The sequence below is a fragment of the Tachysurus fulvidraco genome, chromosome 1 (genome assembly GCF_022655615.1).
Source record: "Tachysurus fulvidraco isolate hzauxx_2018 chromosome 1, HZAU_PFXX_2.0, whole genome shotgun sequence".
Taxonomy (NCBI): Eukaryota; Metazoa; Chordata; class Actinopteri; order Siluriformes; family Bagridae; genus Tachysurus; species Tachysurus fulvidraco.
The window spans coordinates 10475278-10501117 of NC_062518.1; the positions used below are offsets into that span (position 1 = coordinate 10475278).

Sequence of the window (25840 nt, forward strand, 5' to 3'; positions counted from 1 at the left end):
ACTGCAAGGTCAGTCTGGCCTAAATGTATCCCTGCTAATCCGAGAATAAGTGGCTGTACAGATGTGTGGATGCTCCATTTCAGCAAAGCCAGACAGGCTTGTTTCTCAGAGAGATCATGCAATAAACAGAATAGAACCGAGTCTTTCCTTCTCCTAAATTCCTTCACTGTCTTGCTCGAAGAGAGTTGAAAGGCAATCCCAAAAGTCTGGTTCTCACCTGGTAGAAGATATGAAAGCTTCTTTCTCCAGGGTTCCGTGTGACCACGCGAGATTTTTCCAACAGGAAGTTGGAGATTTTCCCGCCATCTGGTTCACCGCCGGAGCTGAACTGAATCTCGAAGTATTTGCCCTGTCAGAAAAAATGTGCAGTGTTAAACAGTGTTTAAACACACATGTCCTCTCACACACCTGCAGCCCATTGTCTTGTACACTCAAGACCTAAAGAATAAAGCCGCAGTCAGACAGAGCATTGAGGCTCCTGCACACAGTGAAACGCTATTCTTCCTCTAACAGCTTTCTTGACGCAACTGTTCCTCGTCTTATCTAAACGTGTCACATCCAATATCTACTGGATTGGAATTAAAAATTATATTTACATCAGAAATGGCTTGAAATTGAATAATGATTTTATTTAAAGATTATTTTGAATATAAACTTTGCTAAGCGCTTGAAATACAGTTTAAAGTTAGAGCGTCTGGGATGAATCTTACAGGCTTTGACTCAAGCTATTATTACAGTCATTTTGCTCTTTGCTTCTATTCCAATTCAAACAAGTCTGAAACAGCCAACACATACTCCTAAAAGGAGCAGAGAAATAGCGTGATTGAGGTCTAATGAGTTCACAATAGCTGGACGTAATTCTCCCCTATACATGGTAACGTATATCCATGCTCATATATCAGCCTGGCGTCTTCATGCCTAACCTGGATCCATCCTACGCTCTTCTCTTTACTGTTTCTAGCCCTTGACTTCACCTGGCCCTGATTCACACTCATAATGCAAACAGTAAAAGACAGGAGAGCATAATAATAAGACTCCCTTGCTCTTTCTCTTTTTCTCCCTCTTTCTATTTTGATTGGAACTTCCTTCTGTTTTCTTTAGTCCCCATAAAGCCCTGGAAGCTTCTCAGCTTATATTCGGTAAACCACATGACTTCAGGAGCACTCTCTTTTATCCATAAAGCCATGGCAGAAGGTAGAGTGCTTACGAATCGGCTCGAGTTGTTGTTCCTCAGTGTCTTGGCATTTCCAAAGGCTTCCAGGAGAGGGTTGGACTGCAGAATGATGTCTTTGACATGCTGTGGAGAAAAAGAGAGTAGCAATGATGATGATGATGGTGGCAGTGATGATGATGATGATAAGGTACTTTGACAACCATATGCCTGCAACACAATCTGCATGTTATGGGGTTCACACACACACACACACACACACACACACACACACACACACACACACACACACACACACACACACACACACACACACTCACACACACACACACACACACACACATGCACGCTCTCCAAGTTGTATCTTATCCAAACCATCTGCAGATCAGGAGCACATGCATTTTAAATCAGCAAGATCAGGAAACACATTTTTTATTATTCACAGACGTTGTATGGTAGCATTTCTTGGGAGCTGTAAACTCAACTGCTGTCATTTGTGAAAAAAAAAAACTAACAAGCATCCTGCAGTATATCCAATGGGTCAAAATATGGCTAGTTTAATCAATTAGTGGATTTTTTTCTATGCATTGGAGGCACAAATTATTTGCATTGGACAGAGACATCAATTAGTGTTAAGAAAAATTATATATAAAAGAGTGTATTAGAAAGCTTTGCTTGGATAACACAAATATTTCTTTTTTGGTGATGTGTAAAGTACTATAATCCATTAATTGTAAATCAGAGAGAGACAGAGAGAGAGAGGGAGAGAGAGAGAGAGAGAGAGAGAGAGAGACTCACACCATAATTATCAGCGTGTACTGTATCACTAAGAAAAACAGAAAAGGGAGGAAACCATGCAACCATGACACACTGTGTCATATGAAGTGATGAAAAAATGCACAAAGGCAAAAGCACATTGAGCAGAAAGAAATAAAACACTTTACACTGTTAACTCAGTACATTGCTTAGGACAGCTAAACTTACACAAGGCCATAACAGACATTTTAATGGTGAGTTAAATACCATATCAACAGTCCAGTTGAGCAGAATTTATGAAATGGGGAAAATATTCAAAAAGAGGAAGATGGCTACAGATTAAATAAAGGTTTTTCGCTGTGAGTAGAGACAAAGATGTTGGACTCACCTGTACACGAGATCCTCCTCCTGACACTCTTGAGATGTAGCCCATAATGTATTTGGCTGCAACTGTCTTCCCAGCACCACTCTCACCACTGCGAGACAAAGAAAGAGCAGTCAAAACTGCAGTTTCTCACACACAACATGCCCACAGAGTGGTGCGTCATCAAAAAACACTGAAAGCTAAGTACAATATCAGCATCCATAAGCAGAGCTGACCGCTGTTCCACATATAAACACTTGGATGCACTATTTTAGGGATGCAGGCACAAGAACAGGGAACACACTGAACTATGAAACTTTGAGGTCAATAAACTCTGACAAAAAACTGAACCAGTAATTTAAGGTACTCTTTAAAGCCTATGGATGGCACAGTAGTGCAGTGTGAATCCTAGCAGCCTTACAGCAACAGGATGTCTGGTTTAATACTGAACTTGATAATGTATAGACAGTGGACATAAATGCCTTTACAGAAATGAACAGAACTAATAAAATAAATACTAAAAGAAATAAAAATATGTTATTTATTTATAAGAGCACCCTTTGATTACTGTCTGTTTAATAGAAATGTGATGGTGTTCAGTATGCTTACTAAGTGTTCATATGTGCTAACTATATAAATGACGTGAACTAAAAGTCGGAATAATCAGAGTTTCCTAACAGCGATGAGTTCAGTAGTTATTAGGCAATGCAGAGGTTTCACATACGTCAGATTCCATGGAAGTTTGGTTAGTGGCCGATGTGAACATGCATCATTTCTCTTTAGTAATTGACCAACCGACCTTTGGGAAGTTTCTCATATGTTCTCACTAGTGCTATCTTACTGCCACTGTGCCACTAGGTTGTATGAATAAAATTCTTGATAGTTGCATGTTAGGTGGTTTAGAGGTTTAACACGTGTGCCTTGCACCTCAAGGGTTGGGGGTTCTATTTGAATGCACCATCAGACGTGTATATCAGTGTGTAGACTGTTAATCATTGTACTGATGTATTCTTGACTTCGGTTACTGTATGAGGCTATAAACCTGTGAAGTTATTGTAGCCTTAATCACAAAGCTTGCAGAACTTAACAGAACAATTGCTATAACCCGACTTTCCCATTTCCATATGTCATAAATAGCCTAGTTTCATAAATGCACCATTATAAACTAAGATATGTTTCAGTCACACTGGCTTTGACTCCTGCTCCGAGTTTGGCACAGCCCTTAGGTGTGATTTTATATATCTAATTATTAATCCTATTTAGAATACTTTTTAGAGCCGAAGCAGCTATGAGTTATTAGAGAAGGCCAAAGGAATCACTCCAAGACCCATGATGTTACACATCTGTAACTCTATACACCTTATTCTTTTCATTCTGAGAAGTCTTCTACTGTGTCTTGCAGTTAAAGCGTTCATGCACACCACTTTTCACCAACCACCCCAAACACACACACATATATGTTAATTCACATCCACTGTCCGCTTTATTAGGGACACCTACATATATAATTCATGAAATTATCCAATCATCTTGTGGCAGCAGCCAAGAGCTTAATGCTCAAATCAGCATCACTACATGGCATATTGCAAAATGGGAAGGTTTGAAAATTTCAGGAACTGCTATTCTCATGCACAGCATTTTACAGAGTAGACAAAGTGAAAAATAAAAAAACATCCAGCGCACAGCAGTCCAAGCTCAAAAGGAACTCAGATAGACATAATGTAAACAACTGCTCACAATCGTGGTGAGCAGAAAAGCATCTCAGAAAGTATAACACATTGAATATTGAAGCAGTTGGACTACAACAGCAGAAGACCACATCTGGATCCACCCCTGTCTGCCAAGAACAAAATCAGAGTCTATAGTGGGCACAGACTCAATGAAACTAGATAGCTAATGCTTGGAAAAAAATGTCGCCTGGTTGCCACATGATTGGCTGATTAGATAATTGCATGAATGTTCCTAATAAAGTGGATTGTATATGTTTATAATGTAGGTCTCAGCGACTCCACATCAGCATCAATGATGTTGGCTTTCCACTATGAGGGAAATGAGTAATACAGATATTGGCACTTCTCTAGCCTTCTCTTATTCCACACCAAGGCTGGAGCTACAATCTCCTAGCTATTTTTAATCCTGTTCTTTGGGAGTTCCCCATTGTATATTGTAATTACACAGCTAAAGACATTTTTCTACATAGATTTATAGGCCAAATATGGATACAAATAAAGACAAAGATGGCCAAATATAGAGACAAAGATAAACAACAGCCAGTATTTCCTGCCAGCTTCATTCAACACACTGTGATAAACAGAGTGCCAAAACAGATGCAGTACCACATTGCACAATGCCAGTGTTTTTATCCTTTAGACTAAACTGTATGTCTATTATGGCCTTTCATGGCAAGATCACATGGTAGACTGATAATGAGGTGACTACTTGGGAATGACCTCTATTCCCTCTGTATCCGTACCTCTTTTTTAGTGTGGGACAATTTCCTCTCTAAATGGCTTCCTCCACATGAAAAAGACTGTTTTTATAAAACAGATCCCCCAACTTCCGTCACCATTGTGATGGTGAAACAATGGGAGTCTATGCTGTAGTTAGGTCATATGGTTATGTATGAGCTACATCAAAATAGCGAGCGGAAGAACCTGAGACCTGACCAAAAGCAAAGCAACTGACTCATATCGCCTGTGCTCACAAAAAGAGAATAGAAGCAGCATTACGTGTTAGAAGAGATCAGAAAATTCCAATTTCCTGTAGAGTTTTACAGGCTTGCAAAGTCTATATAAAAAAAGGAAGTCTGAAAAAAGAAGAACTAAGGTGCTGGGAGTTGATGAATAAGATCTTTAATAGTAACAACAGAATAATAAAAAAAAGCGCTGTGCTAAACACATAATGCCTGAGCAGCAGTTTCATGCAGTGGCTTTGTTTGCTTATCTGACCAATCACAATCCCATTTCCAGTATATTCATGTGGTTACTCTGCTGGTAACAGCCTGCTGGACAAACAAAAGACAGCAAAATGCTGAAGCGTGAACCATTCGCCATTAGGTAAGCAATATAGTCACATCCCAGACCTCAGCTGACCAGCAGACCACCAACACACCAGAAACCAGAAGATGGCTTCCCTCCATTCCCATTCTCTCTCTCTCTCTCTCTCTCTCTCTCTCTCTCTCTCTCTGTCTGTCTTAAAATTAGTGATGAAAAATTGTATAGTAACCATATACCACAATCTTTGATCAGATTCGGATCAGAAGTGGCCTTTATTAAAGAATATATATCACCGCAGAATTTGGGGGAACTGAAAATAAAAATATGCACTTTTGCATATTCCCAATATACAAATATGTGTTTTTTCAGCAGCAGTGAAGTCTGGAAGACTAGTCCAGGTGAAATTAATATATTAAGGAAGCAGGAAACATGAAACTAAATAGCAGTTTACCCTTTGTTTTCTACCAACATGCTAGAAAAAATATGCAAATATCCACAAAAGAGTAATTTGAGATGACAGTGATGATCACGGAATATTCTTGAAATTACATAACACTGACTTGATGAAGGTAAATGTAGAAAGTGGTGTACACTTTCACACACACACACACACACACACACACACACACACACACACACACACACACACACACACACACACACACACACACACAAACACGCTCCTCTCAGTTTGTCTGAAAGGAGCCAGGAAGCATCCAAATCACATGTTAAAGTCGTTGAGCTTGTGGATCCTGTTTAACTCCCAACCATTAAACACAGGTCATTAATTATCTCCTGATATCACTGAAGTAAAATGTGAATTATGGTTATAGCTAAAAACTTATCATGGCCACCGCCTTTCGAAACAATGACAACTCCCAAGTAGCTAAGTAAAATGAGTCAGACTATTTGTTTGCCTACCTGATAATGACGCACTGGCTTTCACGGTCAATCATCATATTTCTGTACATATTGTCTGCCAGTGCATAGATATGAGGAGGGTTTTCATACTGAGCCTAGATGAAAAAAGAGAGATTTATTGCATAAAAAAATGACACAAATTATAATAAATAGCGTAATGACATCATCATTTCCGACATGTTAACAGTTTGCTCCAAGAGGCTACAGAGTCGAGTCAGCTTTTGGTGCTCAGGACACAGGGATGCAGTCAGGTGACGCCTGTAGACAGGTCTGAGCTACATTCCCTTTACCTAAGAATGCTGTGGGTACAACCACACCTACAGTAGTTTGGATCACACCTTAAAAAAATCTTAAAAAAAAAAAAAAAAAATGTAAGATATATATAATACTTACTGCTCCTTGGTACATCTCCACCTCTTTGTCCCCAAAGTATGGCATTTGTTTAAAAGGATTAACAGATATGAGCACAGGTCCAATGTATGTCTGTGTATTTAAGTCAAGGCTTAAAAAACATAGACCATTATACATTGCATTACATTTTGGCTCTCCCATTGGTAAAAGAGATAATTTAAGGTTCATTTAGACCTACTTAGCACGGCCATTACATCACTGCTACGTCTGCTGAACCAAATGTGTAGTATAAGCTTTTTTTTTGTTTTGTTAGGAAAATAAATGGCAAAAAAGTGATCTAAAAATGGATGATGATGATGATGATGATGATGATGATGATAGCACTGAGCATTTGTCATGTGTTATGAGGAGAGGAACGTCTGTCTGATAGGTCAGAGGTTTGCAAAGGCAGTACTGTCTTCTCTGACTTGAGTCGCTTGGCGGGCGGCTGCTCATTTTAAATAAAGGAAGCATTGAGCTTGACTCATGCTGACCTCAGTCCCATATGCCACTGACTTCAACACTGCATCACTGTTACTATTTTTTGACCACAATCACAGAACTTAGATTTGGTTAAAACTTCCAATGAGCCAAAGCAGCTAAGATCCCTTAATCCTAATGAGACCAGAGAAGTTTATGACGCATGAAATTTCACTGGGATCCTTCAGCATTTATGCAAAGGGTAAAGACGCAATGCCTCCGTTATTATGAACAAAGACGAATTTCGCCATATACAGTACACTCACTGTATATATTATACAGCACATATATAATACAGGATAGTGTGGATTAGTTTTAAATCAAGAACAATGAAATACAAAGATCTTTCCAACCTTCTAGTAGAAGAATTACATCTTTAATTTAAAACCATGTTTGACGTTGTGAGAAAACAAGACTTCATGAGAGACTTAACATTGTTTTCTAATTGTTACTGACAATCAGCAGACATCACAAGTCAGATAAACCATTCTGAATTGCAAAAAATATTGTATAAACTTTCTAACAGCCACACGCATATAACAAACTAACCTAATATCTGTTTATGTGGATTGCTGAATCATAGTGGATTTGGCTGTAAATGTTAAGCCTGAGTAGAGCCAGCCTAATCAAGATACAATCTATGATGTGGTGGAAGAAATCCAAGAACCCGACTGAAGAAAGTCATTCTTCCTCCAAATCTTTATCGATAACTCTGTAAATATCGGAGCCAAAGCCTAAAGAAACCTCTACAACATAACACATCGATCAAATCCCTGCTAATATATTACAGGCACCTTTATCATTAAAATTATAAAGGCTCTCATATCTCTAGTTACCTTAGTGCCTCCTTATTGATCTTAGCTCACATGAGGTTACAGTGATAAAGGATACAAAAATGTAGTCATCCATATATCTCTTCTTGAGGTTTTCCACAATGGCGTCTTCGTTGATTTTGGTGAGTAACACCATGTCGTCCACGCCACTCTGCTTGACATTGTGGCTCTGCCAGTGGTACCGGTAGTGTCCCCGGCTCCCCTGTTACAACACACACATAACACATTCACATTATTTATTTAAAAAATGAAATGTTTTTTTTTTCACAGCACCTCAGATATTTTCTTTAGATAAACATGACGTTGTCTTTGGATACTTACACAACTAAAACGCTTTTCATAGTGCATGGTATAATGGTTTCAGAGAACAAGCTATTCTCAGTAATGTGTTCAGGGTATATCATGTTTTGTGTACGGTTTAATTCAGGAGATATGGATTCCATTGTTCCTGTATGGAAAACAGCAGAGCACTGTTGAAGGTGAGATCAGCAAAATGTATTGTTTGTCTCTATACCGATGACTTCAGATACAAACACAAAACCTGAATGCAACCTGCAGTCACTGCACAGCTGGCTTCGGTGCATTTCCTTCATCAGTAAACCTATTCCTAACCATGCCAAAGTATAGACATCGCTGACACTCAGAATGTAAAAAGCGTCGTCTCGGTGAAACGACCGCATCCGATATACCGACCAACACATTTGGAGCGCAGTTTATTTTCTCAGCAGATGATGACTTTGTTTTTTCTAAACTCATGAAAAGTGCAGTGTCAGGCAAATCTTCCACATCCACCGCAAATACTGCTTTTGATGTCTGTGTTTCTCAGATCTCAGGTCCCTCCTTTTCCTTTCTCTCTATCTGTTTCTCTCTTTTCATTTTGCAGTGCACGCAGTGGGATTTCATTCATCACGGTCATCAGTCACAGGCAACGAGCCAGTGTCCACTCAGGCCACAACGCAGCATGATCAACTTTACTCTTGAGATATTTAGACATTAAAAGAAAGAGCACAGCTGCAATGTCATTTAGGTTTAACTATCTCTTCTTGATTTAGTGTGGTATGTTTGAAGGCTTGGTATATCTGTTCTACTTCTTTAGTCCAGATCTCTGAGATGCTCTGATTGTTTAATCGAAAATGTAATAGAAAATTTAAATCCTTACGTCGCTTAACGCATTACGATCAGAAACATCACACGATGGAAAACCCCACATGATGAAAAAAGTAAAACAAAGTAAAGGAGATTTAATATTTTTCCAGTTCCAAATGAGCTTAAATAATCCTTGTTTAGGAGTAAATAAACTGATGAGGGGAAAATTACAGGAACATGCACATGAGCACCTTATTAGACCATTATTAGAGCTATGCTGGGATGGCAGCATTTTCTTTTCATCAGCTAAATAAATACCTTTCTCCTTTCACAAACTCCATCTTGCACAGACTACAATGAGAAACGTGAAATCGAGCCTTTGGCCTGGCAATTTTGTTCCACGGTAAACACGTCCTAAATCCTATCTCAAACAATTTTCCACATGGTAGCCATTAACGTGTTTTACAGCAGACATCACATCATAGGAAGACACCTTTCCTTAGTCAACTGGTAGTGAGAGCAATTTAAAAGTCACGTCACCTCATTAGATAGGAACTCATTATGACCTGGAGGAGGATAAGGTATAAACAAAAGGAAGCCAGGAAGCTTAGGATTTAAAAACAAAACAAAACCCAAACAAACTTAAATGCAGGTCTAACGCCACTTCACACCATCTTGATTTTGATTTCATCCTTGACAAGAGAAAGAAATCAAATCTCTCACATCACCTAACACCATTTCTGTCTGCTCCATATTTTCTGTCTGGATTTCTTTGCAATCCAGCTTTTCACACAAACGATGGAATGTGTATTCAGCCATAAAAAATCTCTCTGAAGCCCAAATGCTCTTTAGGGCCGTTCTTTTCCCACCACGTGTTCCTGATAGAACTGAAGCCAAACCAGGAGCTCATGCAGCTCTCAAAAAAAAGAAGTGTATCAGCTGCTGCTTTGTAGGCCTCATATTATAATAAAACCTGAACTCTACAGAATTATGACCTATTAAACTATACATGCGATTATTACCACATTTATTTATATCCAGCAGGGATTATTGAATGAAATTAACACTAATTAATACATTATTTACTTACAAGTACGTTTGTACAATACATTTTTACTTTATACTCAGTACTCACTACTTTTGATCTTTTTTGCTCTTAAATATTTCTAACACTACGAGTGGATTGGACAACACTAGTGTACCAAACGTCCCAGTTGCGGTAACGCAGTCTGCCCTCAACCCCTTGTGTGAGGCAGTCGGGGTTATTATTATGTATTGTTATGCATTAGAGCATTAGAGCATATTCTAGAGCCTTGTTAATGAACTGAGAAAAAATGAAATCAACGGAACGCTAAATGAAATGATATTGCAGAAATTATATAAAGAATAATGAATGAATAAAAGCTGAAATGCAGTTAAGAGTTTGTGTGTTCATGTGTCCCAGCACTTGCATACTCATTTGTTACACACTTTCTTTGCAAAAAGAGAACATACTTTAGTGCAGACCACAGAAAAAATTGCATTTTCCAATTAATACATGATCAATTCTGAGAGGCAAAAACTACAGCACCTATTCACCTGTTCCCCTAAAAAAAAGATATTCCTGAGGTTCCTAAATAATTTTTTAAATATTAAACACCATGCAGGAAATATAATACGGCATTTATATATGCTGTGGCTTTTTAAAGCCTGGTCGGGACATTATTTAAAACTGTTTCACATCCAGATTCGGAAAACACGGAAAACACATTTTATCTTTAAAATCCAAGGACACATGTTCATTTTACAGAGACAGATTTGTTCCCACTGTGCTTATTTAGGAATGATAATGTTCTGTTGGGAAAGGGAGAGGTTGAAAAGCGGAAACACAAGAGGCAAAAGTTCAGAATATTTCTGTGGTTCACCCAGGATCGCCAAGCGCTCCTTTTAGTAAGCGATAATAGGTCCGCCTGTTATGTCATACACATCCCATGGTATCCTAATCCTAAAACCGGCCCTTAGCGAGGAACCAACATTCAGCACAAGCCATTTAATATGAAGATTGGCTTCCATAAAAAGTAGGCTGCATACTACATTTAAAATCAGGCGGTTTTTTTTGGTAAAGTATAAAATTGCAAACTACTAGTTAGCTCCTTCAAAACAGCGTGCTAAATGGAGGCCTACAGGACGACTGAGCTGAAGCTGTACTGGGTGGCCTGATTGTAATGGTAGGCTAAATTTGGGGTGTGTGTGTGTGACAGAAGGACGCCTACAATATCACCATCTCTTTGGGAGAAGCATGAATTTCACTGTGGGTTCAGGAACACGGTGTAAATACAGTCCGGCTGTGAAATGCATGGATCTTTATGAATGGTGTAAACCTTATATTTATGTACGTACATTTACATGAGCACATTAAGAATACTAGCAAACCATCAGGTGCAGTCAAATCTGGTCTACAAACCTTCAGAGGTGTGCATTCGTACCGATGAACATATCAAATCTGAGAACCTCAGAATGAAAGCAAATCGAAAAATTACTCTAAAGAATGTTAAAGTCTGTTTTACCCGTTATAAGGAATGAGGGTAAATTTTTGCAACATATTTTCTTCATAAAGTCCTGGAACAGACCATTAACCCAAAAATGTGATCCAGCAGAAGTTGAAGATTTTTTGCAGCACCAGCCCCAGATCCAGATCCATACAGTCTGGCAATTCCCAAATGCAAATTCCATGGCCTTATATGGTGTGCGTGGAGCGGAGTCAGGCCGGGCACAGGAAATGGCTGGGTCTGATTCAGTATCACAGTCAGGCGGCACTTTTCCCCCTCCCCTTAAACTTCACTCCACTTCCCAGACATCTGGTTTTCACACCACTGGCTGTTTTTTTTTTTTAGTTGGAAATACTGAGACAGAACAGGTCATTCCTTCTCTGTAGTGACATTCTGCATTGAAAGGGAAGACTGATCCAGGGCCAGAAGTCACTCTAAACACTCAAGCGTATACAGTATGTGACATTTTATATGCACTGAATAAGTTAAATTGTACTGAGATTCAGTTACCCATCCATTTTAAAGCTTAATCCTGAACACTAAACCACCAAGTTAATGTCATGAGCACATCAGCAGATCCTCAGCAGACAGGAGAAGATACTGTAAATTATTTAAAAATGATTTCAGTTTCATCTGGGTATAGAGACAGGTGCATGATGTGGAAAAAGAGAAGGTGGGTATATGATATGTGCGACAAAATACAAAATGAAACTATAATGAATCGATGAATGATTGATACAAAGCATGGAATAAGAAACCAGACAGAGATTAAAACAGTTTCATGCGTGTTGAACAGAGTGCACATATTTACAGAACCATCTGTAATCATTTATAAAGTGACTTTCATTCCGGTTGCTAAGACTCTTTTTTGAGTCTTCGAAAGGAGAAGTTGGCATGTTTGCATTACCAGTCAGATAACCAGTCAGATATATACCAACTCATTAAAATTGAGCTTTTGCCAATTCAGTACTCAACTATAATATATTAAGGTCCCTGATTCTAAAGGACCAAATAAGCAACTAACATGACTGAATGGTAAACAGGAACCTTTCAATGCACCACAAACCATTAGTGATTAGTTCGTACCTATAAATGAAAGGATTTACAGTGATCATGTCTCGTTTTACATTATGGTGTTTGGCTAACGTCAAAGGATCTGAACTGATCGGATGGAGAATACGAGTGAACAACTCGGTCCAATCAGGAGAATCATTTACATAAACACATGCGACTGGCTGAAACAGAGGATCTGCTACAGAAGCTGTGATGTTTTCGAAAGCTGGAGTTGCTGAACTACAGCCAGGTTTTTTCATACATCATTCAGTTCTGCTGCAGTATATTTCGAGTCCTTGGAGCGGTCTGCTGAAATCCTTTGCTGGGTATGCACACTAACTGCGGTTTGCTAGTTGATGATCATGTAGTTTCCATGGGCAATTAATTTTAAGAGTTTTATCCACCTGTATTACTGTGAGATTTATGCAAGTGGCACTTATAAAATGGCTTTCTGAAAGAACAGAAATGATTTTGTGTTTGCAAGTTCATTAACCCCGGTGTGTAAACTTGGCAGATTGCACGTACTGGCAAACAGATCCAAGTTGGCACATGAGCCACCTCTTAGTCCTGAGTACTATCAACTCTGTACAGCACAAGGGGATAATAACTCTAATCCAACGCCAGGGACAGGATGCCAAGCTTGCTCACTTGGACTAAGTATGGTGTCTCTCCCTCAGAATGTTACAAAGCAAAACAAAAAGTTCTCACACTGAAATCAGGAAAACATTACGATCTTTGAAAACATACACACTAACACTAAAAAAAAAACACTTCCCTACACCTCACAGAATAAAAACAATTTAAACAGTGAATATTTAAAACGATATATTATCCACCATGGTAATGATGATATATTTATTCTATCATACCACACAAAGCTGCACAGAAGTTACACACAAGGGCTTTAAAGTCTTTAATGACATAATAGAAGAAAAGCGGTAATTATGTATGAGGTAATGGTTCACTAAAAGTGGTGATAAGATTACTGGAGTTCAGAGAGTGTTGAGCGAGCCTGCAGCCTTAAGGGTGGAGGCACTAGAGGTACCTACGTCGTCTTTAGAGACAATGCCAGTGCAACATAAGCCAAGGTAGGAGTGGTCCATAAATGGCTGGCTACTGCTTTAAAAACTCTAAATTCAGGCCAGGTTTCATGTTTTTGGCTTTTTGTTCTGCTTTACTCTCTCAGCAGTGGAAAAAACCCCAAATGGAATTGAATAAGGGAAGTGAATTTGATGAGCAAATCTTAGCACGGTTTTAGCTCTTTACCAGACAACTGAATGTAGGTGAATCATTTCTATATCTGTAAATGTGAATAGTCTTATTCCTATTTGTCTAGGATGCAGCTTTCTTCCTTCTCTCTTTTACTTCTTAAGTATCACGTGTTTGTGCAGTGGAAAGTACTGTATGTAATGTCAGAGTATGCTTTATACTAATTGGAGTGTCATATCATATCCAGCATCAATGATCAGATCTTTATAAGGCTTTGAAATCATATTCCAGGTTCTTTATGCTCTGAGCACGCAAAAAGCCCATTTGTTCCCTGGGTGGTCTGAGATTCACATCCAGAGCTGAGAGAACCAAGCACTGTGATAGCTTTGTTTTTCCAGAATAAATGACTATGTCCGAATTTTACAACCGTCCACTTATCCTGTCGTAGCCGAGCATACATTAACTTTTTTATAGTATCTATGTGGACTACAGAACAATTTCAAGAGAAAAAAACAAGCAGAGCCTCCCATTTAGATTGCGAAGTCAATCATTAATTGTATACTATGCTACGTTTATCACAAAAACACCTCCTCAACTTCAAATTCCAGCTCATCATCATGAGGAAGTTCCTTCCCTGGTTATAGAATGACATCAAGTTAACATGGCTGAAAACAGCATTATAAACAAACAAGGGAACACTTCTTGCTTTTAAATGAGGTACAATTTATATGTTAGTATGTAAGTACATTATAGCAATATTCATGCATAATTCATGCATAATTAAATCTAAAACATTGTCTATATGCCGTTTGAGAAGAAAAATACAACTCATTCATTACAGTTAGCAGGTTAACTTGTTGCTAACAAAAGTAGTGGATAAAAATGTCATACAAACCTCAAATTTTGACTTTATTATGAAATTAATAATAAAAAAAAAGCATCACCGGCTGATAGAGAAGAGTTGGCTGGATGGTGGGAATTGGTGAGAAATACGGTAAAAGTTGATCATTGTGTGTATAATGGAGTCGTACTTTCCAAGAACAGAGTCAATTGCTCAAATAATATAAGCACTTGGTGTTAAGTAGCTCAAATGGCTGCTTGAGCAACTCCAGACCAGAAGGAGTCAAAGCTTGTGGTCTCCATTAATTGTCCCCCCTTTAAAAAAATGAACACAGAACTTTCCCAGATCAAAGCCAAACTTGATGTATAAGTGGAAAAAAACCAAACCAAAACAAAACAAATTGGCAACTACGTCTATGAGGTATTTAAGCACAGACCAAATAAAATTGATTCAACAAAAACAAAACATGGCTGAAACAAAGGAACAAGTCCACTCTTCAGGCGAAGACCTAGAGGTCATTACTCCAGCCTTCGATGAGTATGAGAGACTAAGACACAGTCTGGAGAGAGGGGGGTGGGGGTGGGAGACAGAGAGACAGAGAGAGAGAGAGAGAGAGAGAGAGAGAGAGAGAGAGAGAGAGAGAGAGAGAGAGAGAGAGAGAGAGAAAGTACACACGTGCATGTGGATGAAGAATAATTTTCTATTTCTGCCATAGCCAAATAAACAACATCTAAAGGAAGAATTTGCTTTGAGGATTTGTTTATGGCCTATAAAGGAGCAAGCATGTGTCCTGCAATAGTCCTGCCTTATTGCAAGCCTTCATCTACTATGCATTAATAACCATCGCCTCATAAAAACCAAACAATCTATACAAATTTTCTACACATTCATAGACACACCACCACGTCAGGGCCATTTTACTAGCCCACATGACAGGCTCCTAACGAGGCTGTTAATCAAAGGCAGGCATGTGTGGGAACTTGATTAAACTAAATGACGCGTCCTGCCCTCCCCTCATCTGTCTGCTTTCAGCATGGTTCTGCCCAAGAACTCGAGTCACAACGCCTTCCACCAAAGCGACCTAACAATGAGCAGTGCATTTTTGAAAACAGAAACGCCCTGTTTATTAGAACAGTAATGGAAGGGCCAGTCTGACTTGTCCTCCTGGGTGATGGAAAGACTCTGATGTTGATCTTGATTGCTGATATGTGGCCATCTCTGATAATTGCTGAGCTCGAAACTTTGAAGAGGATTTGCTGAGCTGAACGCTCATGAATGCAAAAAGAAGAAATGCTGCATAGAGGCTGGCAGGAGTGGCTTGCTGTAACCTTGACTGCCCTGTGTGTGTGTGTGTGTGTGTGTGTGTGTGTGTGTGTGTGTGTGTGTGTGTGTGTGTGTGTGTGTGTGTGTGTGTGCTTCTAATGATTAAGGGAAAAGTAAACAGGTTGCACTTTGGAATGCTGCTGGTTTCAAGCCCTTACTAACATCCAATAGGAACTGGGCACAGTGTGAGGAACGGTGCAGCAGCTCTCTGAGAGCTGCCTATACAAAGCCTCTCAGTCCAACAGCGTAAACTTGGGCATGTTTTACACATTTTACCATTTTTCCTTCTCTAACACATTGTAATCAATTGTGAATTATTTAGGAATTTTATCATTATTTACGAAATTATAAGCCATAATTGTGCTGGAGCAGGAAAAACCCCAAGCAACCCAATATAGCATTGGAGTTGGGAAACATTGGATTGACAGAGATAAAGCAATTATTGCACAAATTAGTGCAGATTAGAGCAAAATCTTCAGGTATTTGATAAATGTTTTTTATGCAATAGCCAGAGCCTAGACCTGAATCCAACAAAAAATATTTGAGGTGACCTGAAGCAGACATATTTTGTAAGAACGAGATGGAAAATATTGCCATATTAAAATCTATCTTAAAATCCAACACCCAAAAAAGACTGATTAGAAGTATTAGAAGTATTTAGAAGTATGCATACATATGCACACATATTAATGAAGCTCTATTTTACTTTTTTGTCCTTAAAATAATCTGATTATATTTCATATACATACTAAAATGTATCTTAGTTAAAGCAGAGACAAATTCAGAAACCTAGAAAGACAGAAAGAGATCAGAAAAGATAAGACGAGGTCTTTGACGCATGCATTTAAAACTTTCCCTCATCAGTTTCTAACTCATGATCTTAATCTAGATCCTCTATCATCTGTGAAATGTGACCTCTACAGTGTAATCACTCTGAACACTTTCTGCCAAATAGTTCCTGGAATTGCTGACAAGTAAGGAAAAACGTGGCACTGTGAAAATGACTCAAGCGTGTACATCATTGACTGATACACACGCTGCTGTAAGAGCCTCCACGTGGGATGTGGATGACAAAAAAAAATCTGAGATGTTCTGGTGATTAAGACACATTAAGAAACTGCACAAATGTGGAAAATGAGACAAAGACACAGAGCTCAGGAGACACTGGATACACTCGGACTAACATTATATTACATGGGAACAGATCAGTTATTTAAATTCCATCCAGACACACAAACAGACATGACCATTAGTAATCCTGTAATCCTCCAAGCTATATGTAAATCCAGCCCTGCTGCAGCAATTGAAGTCAGGATGTGAAAATATGAAAACAGCAGTTTTCTATCTTTGTTTGGAAACGATCAGATCAAGGATTTGTCCTGTAGCACACACAGGCAGGATTCTCCCTCAAGACACAACCACAATATTTTCCTTCTTAGTCCTAACAAGCAACAATGATCCTTACGTAGTTTGGGGTTCAGAGGTTAAAGACACAGTTACCAAGACCTTATCTTATTTTTTGCCAGAACTTCAGTAGCAGTAATGTCAGATACAATGTTATTACATTAACCAGATATAACATATAATGTTGTTGCATCACTAACCGAGATTTATGATAAATCCATGACTATTTTAGATATATATTCTCACACATCTGGACAGAGGCAAGAATTTGAATATTATTTAAAGAATAAAAAAAACTGACATAAAGCATCCTCAATATACAGTAATAACCACAAAGGTGATTATTTTCCAATCCTGGAATGTTTTATTCCTCTTCTATAATATTATTTATTTAAATGATTAACGAATGAAATACTGATTCTGATCTGTATCAGTTTCTTATATTTAATTTTTGTAGAATGTCCCTAAAGGACATTAGATCCTCTTTTTGTCTTTAAAGCTTCACAATTTATTCTTTGTGACATATTTTTAATAACCGGTCTGTGATTATGTAAAGCATCTAAGCGATGTCCCTGTGAATCAGCTAAGGCTGCGTACCTACAGAAATGAGAATTAATATAAACTGGTGATCTGAATTACCGTCATCAGTCAGAGCTGCTGGTATAGAAAATCATATAAGGGACAATATGAGGGACTCTTAGCAATTTGAATCCTTTAGCTCGGCCCTCGTTTCAAAAAAGTGATTTGTTTTAAATTTCAAATCTGTATTTTGTTTCACTATAATGAGATTTTGGTGACATTTTTTTCTTGGTGGCACTTTTTAAGCTTCAAGCAAGCCAACTTCTGTCTCATTTTTTAACCACTTTAGGAATAAATACAGCCATACATAAGGGAGGGACGGTACAATAAAACCTTGTAGATTTCCATGCAGAAGAATCTCTAAAATATCAGGAATTCGGAAGTGAAACCTAATAAAAAATGTTCATCTGCTCAAGTTCTCCTGGAATGATGTAAATAATGATGGCGACGATCCATTTTGGGCTGAACATCCAGAAATGTCAAAACGTCTCATGACTTAGATCTTAATCAGACATCATCAGAGCTTCATACCCATAATCCATGTGAGCCTTCACAGATCTGATACCCTGCTTGTGACTGGACAGTCTGGCTAGAAAGATAAAGATCCCTCCTGATCTGGTGATTATAGCAAGTTAGCATTGGTAATCTGAAACCCTGATGTTCTGATACACTGTGGAGATGTAAAATCACTTTAAAACCATTTTGGTAGAAGACTTCCCAGTGAGTGTGTCACAAGAAAACCAGTTATTTATCTTGAACTTGGAAAAATCACATGCAGCCCTAATTACAAGCGAAGAATTAAAACAATTTGGGGTATTTCAGGTAGAAGGATTGTACACCCTATGAAGTGGCCTACTGCAGCAACAGCAACCTTTAGAAATGTTGCAACCAACTGAGTTAAGCCACAAAGTTCTGGATAAAGATCTAGAAGATCTAGACCTGCGTTTCTCCAAGAGCAACACCTTTCCCTGAAAGGAAAGCTTCTCTACATGACACGTTCAAAGACTTCACTGTGTTTTTTTGGGTTTTTTTTTAAAGATTTTTCCGTTTGAGACGAAGATAAGCCAACTGGTGTTCCTGTGCAGAACTACAGAGCAGTAAATAAAACTGTCATAGGTTTGCTGCTTTAACATCTCAAGCACTAAGACTGAACCTCTGTAAAAAATAAAAAATACAGAGAAAATACAGACCATATACCGATTTTGTTATTCCGTTATGAAACATGGGGTTTTATGGTTTGGCTAGAGGGAATGCTACCATAATGTCTTCCAGAATACAGCTAGCTTGTCTTAAAACAGAGCTAGACCAGCAGTGCTAAAAAACGCCATGACATACGAATCTCGATGTTAGGACAGAGAACATAGGCTCTATGGATATACAGCATGGAACTAATTGTAATATGTTGCATGGAGCATGCAGGGGAAATGTTATTGGCTTTACATCAGAAAAGAAATAAAAATGCAAATTGAAGAACTACTAAAGAATTTGTTTTAGACTATTTGAGGTTTCTTTTTTTAGGAGGAGGAGGAAGAGGACTGCGAGAAACGTCATTCTATGCGTTTGGTAATTGAACAATAATGGTTTGACTCCAAAAAAGAAAACGCTAGGATTAAATTCAGTCTGATTCATCACATATCCAGCAAGCTCACTGAAGCCTGGAATTGCTTTAGTGAAGAGAACCAAGAAAAACTTACATAATTAATCAAAATGGTCACAAAATATGGCATCTCAGCTCTGGGGCTTCATGAATGCCACAGCTCAGACTTAGAGGCTGAATTCCTACTGTATGTAGCCTCTTGGCAGAACAAGGGAGAGTGCAAAAATTACGTTTTTAAAGTGTGTGTGTGTGTGTGTGTGTGTGTGTGTGTGTGTGTGTGTGTGTGTGTGTGTGTGTGTGTGTGTGTGTGTGTGTGTGTGTGTGTGTGTGTGTGTGTGTGTGTGTGTATTGTGGGGAGATGGGGGAGCCATCTTAATGCAAAACATATGCTGCCATACTGACCTACTATTCAGCATCCAGAGAAAGGAGAAAAGGAAGAGTTAGAAGACAGAATGTGCAAACCTTCTTTCTGCTTGATATCCCAGACAGTCCACGTGACTGCTTTTTTCACAAACAGCAGACAGTAAATCTATCTCAGTGTGGCTAAAATTTGCCTTTGGGGCAAAAAGAAAAAGAAGAAGAAGACTGGCAGTTGTTTGGTTAGCACTGGTGAACGTGTGTAACCTTCTTAAACCCTATGAAGTTCACATTAGTCTTAAGCTCTGAACACAGATGTGGATCCCATCTCTCAATGACGCATCACTGTATCCAAGGACTACTTCTGGTTTTGTAAAACAAAGCAAAATCAACAAATGCAATGCTCTGTGCCCAACGTCTAGACATCGTGTGTTTGGAAAAACTCTTATCCACAGTTTGTCAGGACATCAGTCGGTGATGTGGGAGAGAGCAGTGTTTACACTACACTTGGAAACTTATGCCATTTCCTATGAGTTTCCATCATTCAAATGAGGACTTGTTGTGTTGACACAAACGCTTGATTGGCATCTAAAACAACAACTAACTTTGTTATTTAATACGTCTGTGACTGCCATTTATTACACAGTAGCAAAGAGGTGTAGCTCTCTGAATGGACTCTATAAACCTGGTTATCGTCCACACATTCTTTTAATCAATAACACTGTCACTTTCATGCCATACATTACGTTCTAAAAAAAAACCCACTAACTCACGAAACACACACAGGAATTCAGAGATGTTAAATATGATTGCGTACACAGTTCACACCTAGACAGTAAGAATAGAGTGCATTAGCTCTGCATTACCTAATGAGGTTTGTTTTATGAGTCTACGCCTGTAGGAAAAACCAGTTCTGCAGGTGGCCAAGCTCTTAAAACAACTGCTGAACTGCACGGATGAGATGGACGGACTTGCTTAACCTGCTATGTGGTAGGTGCAATGTGACTAAACGTGAAATACAGCAGTGTTGGATAAAGATAGAAGAATGTGACTCTCCGGAGCTGGAGTCTGTCTGAAAAGTGACATGATTAAAAAGAATACAGACTATTTACAAAATGGATATCATATATCCGTATGTATTTCTGACCTGCAGTCTAGGGATCAGCTATAAATTAATCAAGCCATCTCTTATTTAACCCAGATATACGTTCCTAAAGCGTGCCAAGAAGGAACTGTAGATAAATCTTAGGTGAATAAATAATTTCCTGGTACAATATGTACTTTGAAGAGAAATTGAAAGTATTTATAGCATACTTTGTTACCAGATCTATCTATCAATCATTTAATCCATCTTGTAAACAAAACAGAAGCATGGACTACAAGTTATATTCTTGTTGTCACATTCATTTTCATGATCCGTCTATCCTGAGGAGAGAGAGCTTATAGTTCTAGATACCCAGCATTAGAGAAACAAAAAGCAAGCGATTGATTTAAAGCTATTTAAATCAAGAATAATTCAGTACAGTATGAGTTCTCCAGAATTTAACATTTCTTAGCTGTTGTTTGTTGTCGTGTCTTTTGCGACGTGATTGCTGTGAAGTGAAGGCTGTTTTCTGGGTACAATCGTGCTATTGTTTTGGGTAACATCTTATCTGTGGCTCTATTTATGTCTCAATATTGCTATTGTTAAATGTAAATAAAATAGTAAACGAATATACTAAATATATAAATAAATCTAGGAAGGACCTATGAGATACTATGAGATACCAGTTCCTATCCGAGTCTAATCAGAGTATGATCTGTTAGACAGAAGGGAAAACAGAGAAGAGAAGCAAGTGAAGGCACAAAAGCAAACCTGACACCAAGTCTAAGGTTTTTTTTTCCTTCACAGAGCTGTGTACTGAATTCAATAAGACACCTCAATGGTCCATTCAGTTCTCCTGAATCCCACAAACCCCCATCTTCATTCCCAAAGTATCCCGATTTTGGGAATTTCCTTGACTTTGGTATTAATAGTTATTTAGATAGTTAAAGTATAAGACAAATAAACAGTCTGATTTGTTGCTTTAAAAAAACAAAATCAAAGTTTGTGTATTTTACTTTATTACTCATAAAACAATCATGACCGTGTTGAAACTTTATCTCTAAACAATAAATTATTATTAATAATAATAAAAAAAGTATTGTGCATGCATTTCTTTTAGATAATAGGAACAAATGAATGTGTCAGAGCAAAGACACATAAGCAGGTGAGTGATAAATGTAACTCACCATAGTTACAGCTGTTGACAGACAGACACCTTGTAGCAGTCTGGGTTGTAGAGTATCCTTTGTTTTGTGTCCCTGTCGCAGAAACACAACTCCTTTGTGTGTGTGTGTGTGTGTGTGTGTGTGTGTGTGTGTGTGTGTGTGTGTGTGTGTGTGTGTGTGTGTGTGAAGCAGAAGCTGTAGAAAAAGCCCTCTAAAACCGTACAAATGCGTCTGAGTTTGTCCTCAGAGGTCCATGTCGACAGCAGGTTTGCAGTTGCTAAGGCTGCGCTGTATCTCAGTGAGCACAGCCGGCTGGGACGAGCTCACTTCACCGCGCTGCTGACCGAATACACATGACGTGACTAGTCCATAAATGGTAAAAAGGGCTGCAACAAACCGACCAATAGGAGGCGCTGTTGTCTTGTTCGTTGTTATTATCATAATGCTGATATTAAAAAAGGTAACGCAGCACGCGAGGAATTTATCTGTGGCTCATTAAAGCGAGACGCTACTGCTTTTTAAGCAGTTTTTAAAACAAATGAAGATTTTCTTTGATAATCCATGAGCTAGTTGATAATCTTGCATTGTTTTTTTTACTGAATGTTTGAAATGCATTTATGTATGATTTTCATGTATGGCTTTATGTAAATACATTTGCATAAATCTGCATACCAATAAAACAGAACAAATCTAGACTTTTTGTTGTTAGATTTAAAGCATTTTTGACTCATTTTTGACACTTGTGACTAAGTCACAAGAAGTAAGATGAAATAGTACTAATAGTACTAAATAGTAAATCTATCTATCTATCTATCTATCTATCTATCTATCTATCTATCTATCTATCTATCTATCTATCTATCTATCTATCTATCTATCTGTCTGTCTGTCTATATATATATGTCTATCTATCTATATATCTATCTATCTATCTGTCTGTCTGTCTGTCTGTCTGTCTGTCTGTATATATATATATATATATATATATATATATATCTATATATATATATATATATATATATATATGTATGTATGTATGTATGTATGTCTGTCTGTCACATCAGGATCAGAATCAGAATCAGGTTTATTGTCCAAGTGTGTTGACACGCAAAAGGAATTTGGTTCCAGCTGTATGTGACTCTCAAAAGTACAGACATAAATAATACTATACAAACTCTACAAGACAATGCAGACGATGAGATACAATATAGACAGAATGAGTATTAACCACCTACGACCTGGTGTCCACAAACATGGACATCACTGCATCTAAAACGCAAGGCCAAACCAAAGCTCAGGTCTTAGGATGTTAAATATGAATATAGAACATGAACGATCAGTTATGTACATAAAGTGTGGGAGTGCAAATAACAATATTGTGCATTATTATGCTTTTTGTACAATATACAGCAGAAGTAGTGTGTAATATACAGATGATTTGATGACTGACAGTCCTGATAATGCAGTACTTATGATAGTATGTTTATCCATTTGTATTACACACACAGTATGTCTGTTCACATGTTTATTCATAATTTATATCATATAATATTTACCTCAGAAAAATAACCATATATAAGGCATAGAAACACTGGTTGAAAATGGTTTCTTTACTTTCCTCTTGTCAGAAATCCTCCCTATGAGATAAAAAGCTAATATAAGTTAATATAGGAAAGTTTGTAGCAAGAAAAGAACAGTCAGTTATGTGACCTATTGACTTTTTATGGTTAATTAAAGGGCAAACACATAAAATGAAGACATATACACAGTTTAACAATAAATATATTTTATATGATTTACAAAGATTCATAGGTAATGTGGTGTCTTGGTTTTCCGAAAGTAGACCTACTAAAACATTTAATTATGTATGTAATGCCTCTGTGTTGTATTTTAAAGATGAGCAAGTCTTGAGCATCACAAAGGACCATCCCACCCTGAACACTGCCTATTTATCCCCTTATCATAGGGGAAACACTACAAATCCAACTACACACTCACACAAGTTTACTACACACAAGTTTAAGGAAAAGCTTCTTCTCTAGAGCTGTTATATATTGTCCATCTGGTTCCCTCACAAGCACAAATCTTGACCCTGAAGACAAACATTGATAAGTGTTTCCAGTGCAATAGGACTCTTCTGGAACATACCCTGGTCCTGTTCTCATTGTTACATGACTTGAACAAATGACCTTGATGTAGCATCTACACAGTGGTGTTTGCTTTAATCCACCTTGCAAAATGTGTACGCTATTCTTGCTTGTTAACTTGTAGTGAAAGTACTACAATAACTTGTAGTGAAAGTACTAGTACATATTGCACTACATGTTATCATGATGCTACAGCCATCAATACTATATCTATTTCCTCAGCAGTACTTCATACAGTACTGACAGTAAATGCTTTGCACTACAAACTACAAATGATGCACTTGTAAAACCCCTTTCTTGCTTTTTACTGAATATAATCATCATTTTCCTTTGTAACATACATGGAATCATGTTTTATTTGCCTGTTCGATGGATTGCTGTTAATTAAATTCTTTTGCATGTGCAATAACAATAAAGTAACATTTTTAAAAATCGCATTGCTTGCTAAAGTAAAACACACACTCCTTTAAACTCAACGCTAATGTAAAAAGAAATATCAATATTGTGAAAAGTGCAAGGTTGGATCTGGACACAAATGCAAATAATAGACTAAGGCAGGGCAGGGCAAGGCCAGGTGAGAGCAAGGAAGGGAAAGCTAGCCTAGGCTGGAAAACATCAACACAAATACAGTAACACAAATACAACACAACAATGCTAATAATCCACAGCTACAGAGAGAGGACATGAAGAGTTGATAAAGGAAAACAAATTAGAGGGAATAAAACAGGTGCCCACAAACACAGGAAGTGAGACAGACAACAAAGGAAGACATTCCTAGGAGAAAATGTGAGTGATGGTGACCTCTGGTGGTCTCTGTGGGAATTGTCCATGGTGGATTGTGACATGATTATGAAATCAGAATCCATTTCACATGATTTATTTCCGATATTAGTCACACTTATTGTGAAATCCGTGCATAAAAGATATATAATGATGTTGCAATTTTGTTTTGTCCTTGTAAATGAATACATTTTCAAATGAATGAATTTTGCCCAAATATATAATATTGTCAAAAATTAGGATCCTCCTTAGGGTTACTGGGCTTACATTGGCAGGATGATGGGAAAATGTTGGAGTGAGAGCCAACCAAAGAACATCAATAAGAGGTCTCTTCCTTTACCCTTTTATACCACACAAGGTTAGTTATAACCTCTCTCTCTCTCTCTCTCTCTCTCTCTCTCTCTCTCTCTCTCTCTCTCTCTCTCTCTCTCTCTCTCTCTCTCTCTTTCTCTCTGTCTCTCTCTCTCTCTCTCTGTCTCTCTCTCTCTGTCTCTCTCTCTTTTAACCTTAAATCCTAAAACCTCTGTTTAAAGTTGAAAACAAAATTTCATATTTGCCATTGTTTATTTTATTTATTTTTTGTTAAATTGGAATAAGAATCTACTGACAAATAAATAAATAAACAAACAAAAAACAAACAAACAAATAAATAAATGTAATTTGAATAAACCTTTCATGATTTGGTTATGTAGTTTTTGATCTGTAGGTGTCATTGTACAATGATAAACAAATATTTGAATGTTTTTAAATATGAAATACTAAACACTAAACGAAA

The 25840-nt window shown here is 37.8% G+C and overlaps 1 protein-coding gene across 3 annotated transcripts in view; it reads right to left on the reverse strand.

The window, feature by feature from the left end:
• Positions 1 to 22483, reverse strand: part of myo1ea (myosin IEa) — a 45197-nt gene extending 22714 nt beyond the window's left edge. For all 3 annotated transcript variants that reach the window (XM_027137001.2, XM_027137000.2, XM_027136999.2), the window contains exons 1-7: positions 22160 to 22483; positions 7970 to 8113; positions 6602 to 6691; positions 6209 to 6303; positions 2316 to 2403; positions 1208 to 1297; positions 218 to 349 (exon numbers count right to left, since the gene is read on the reverse strand). In XM_027137001.2, coding sequence (XP_026992802.2) covers positions 218 to 349; positions 1208 to 1297; positions 2316 to 2403; positions 6209 to 6303; positions 6602 to 6691; positions 7970 to 8113; positions 22160 to 22162 — 642 coding nt within the window. In that variant the 5' untranslated portion in view covers positions 22163 to 22483. The remainder of the gene's footprint in view (positions 1 to 217; positions 350 to 1207; positions 1298 to 2315; positions 2404 to 6208; positions 6304 to 6601; positions 6692 to 7969; positions 8114 to 22159) is intronic.
• Between the last annotated feature and the right edge of the window lie 3357 nt (positions 22484 to 25840).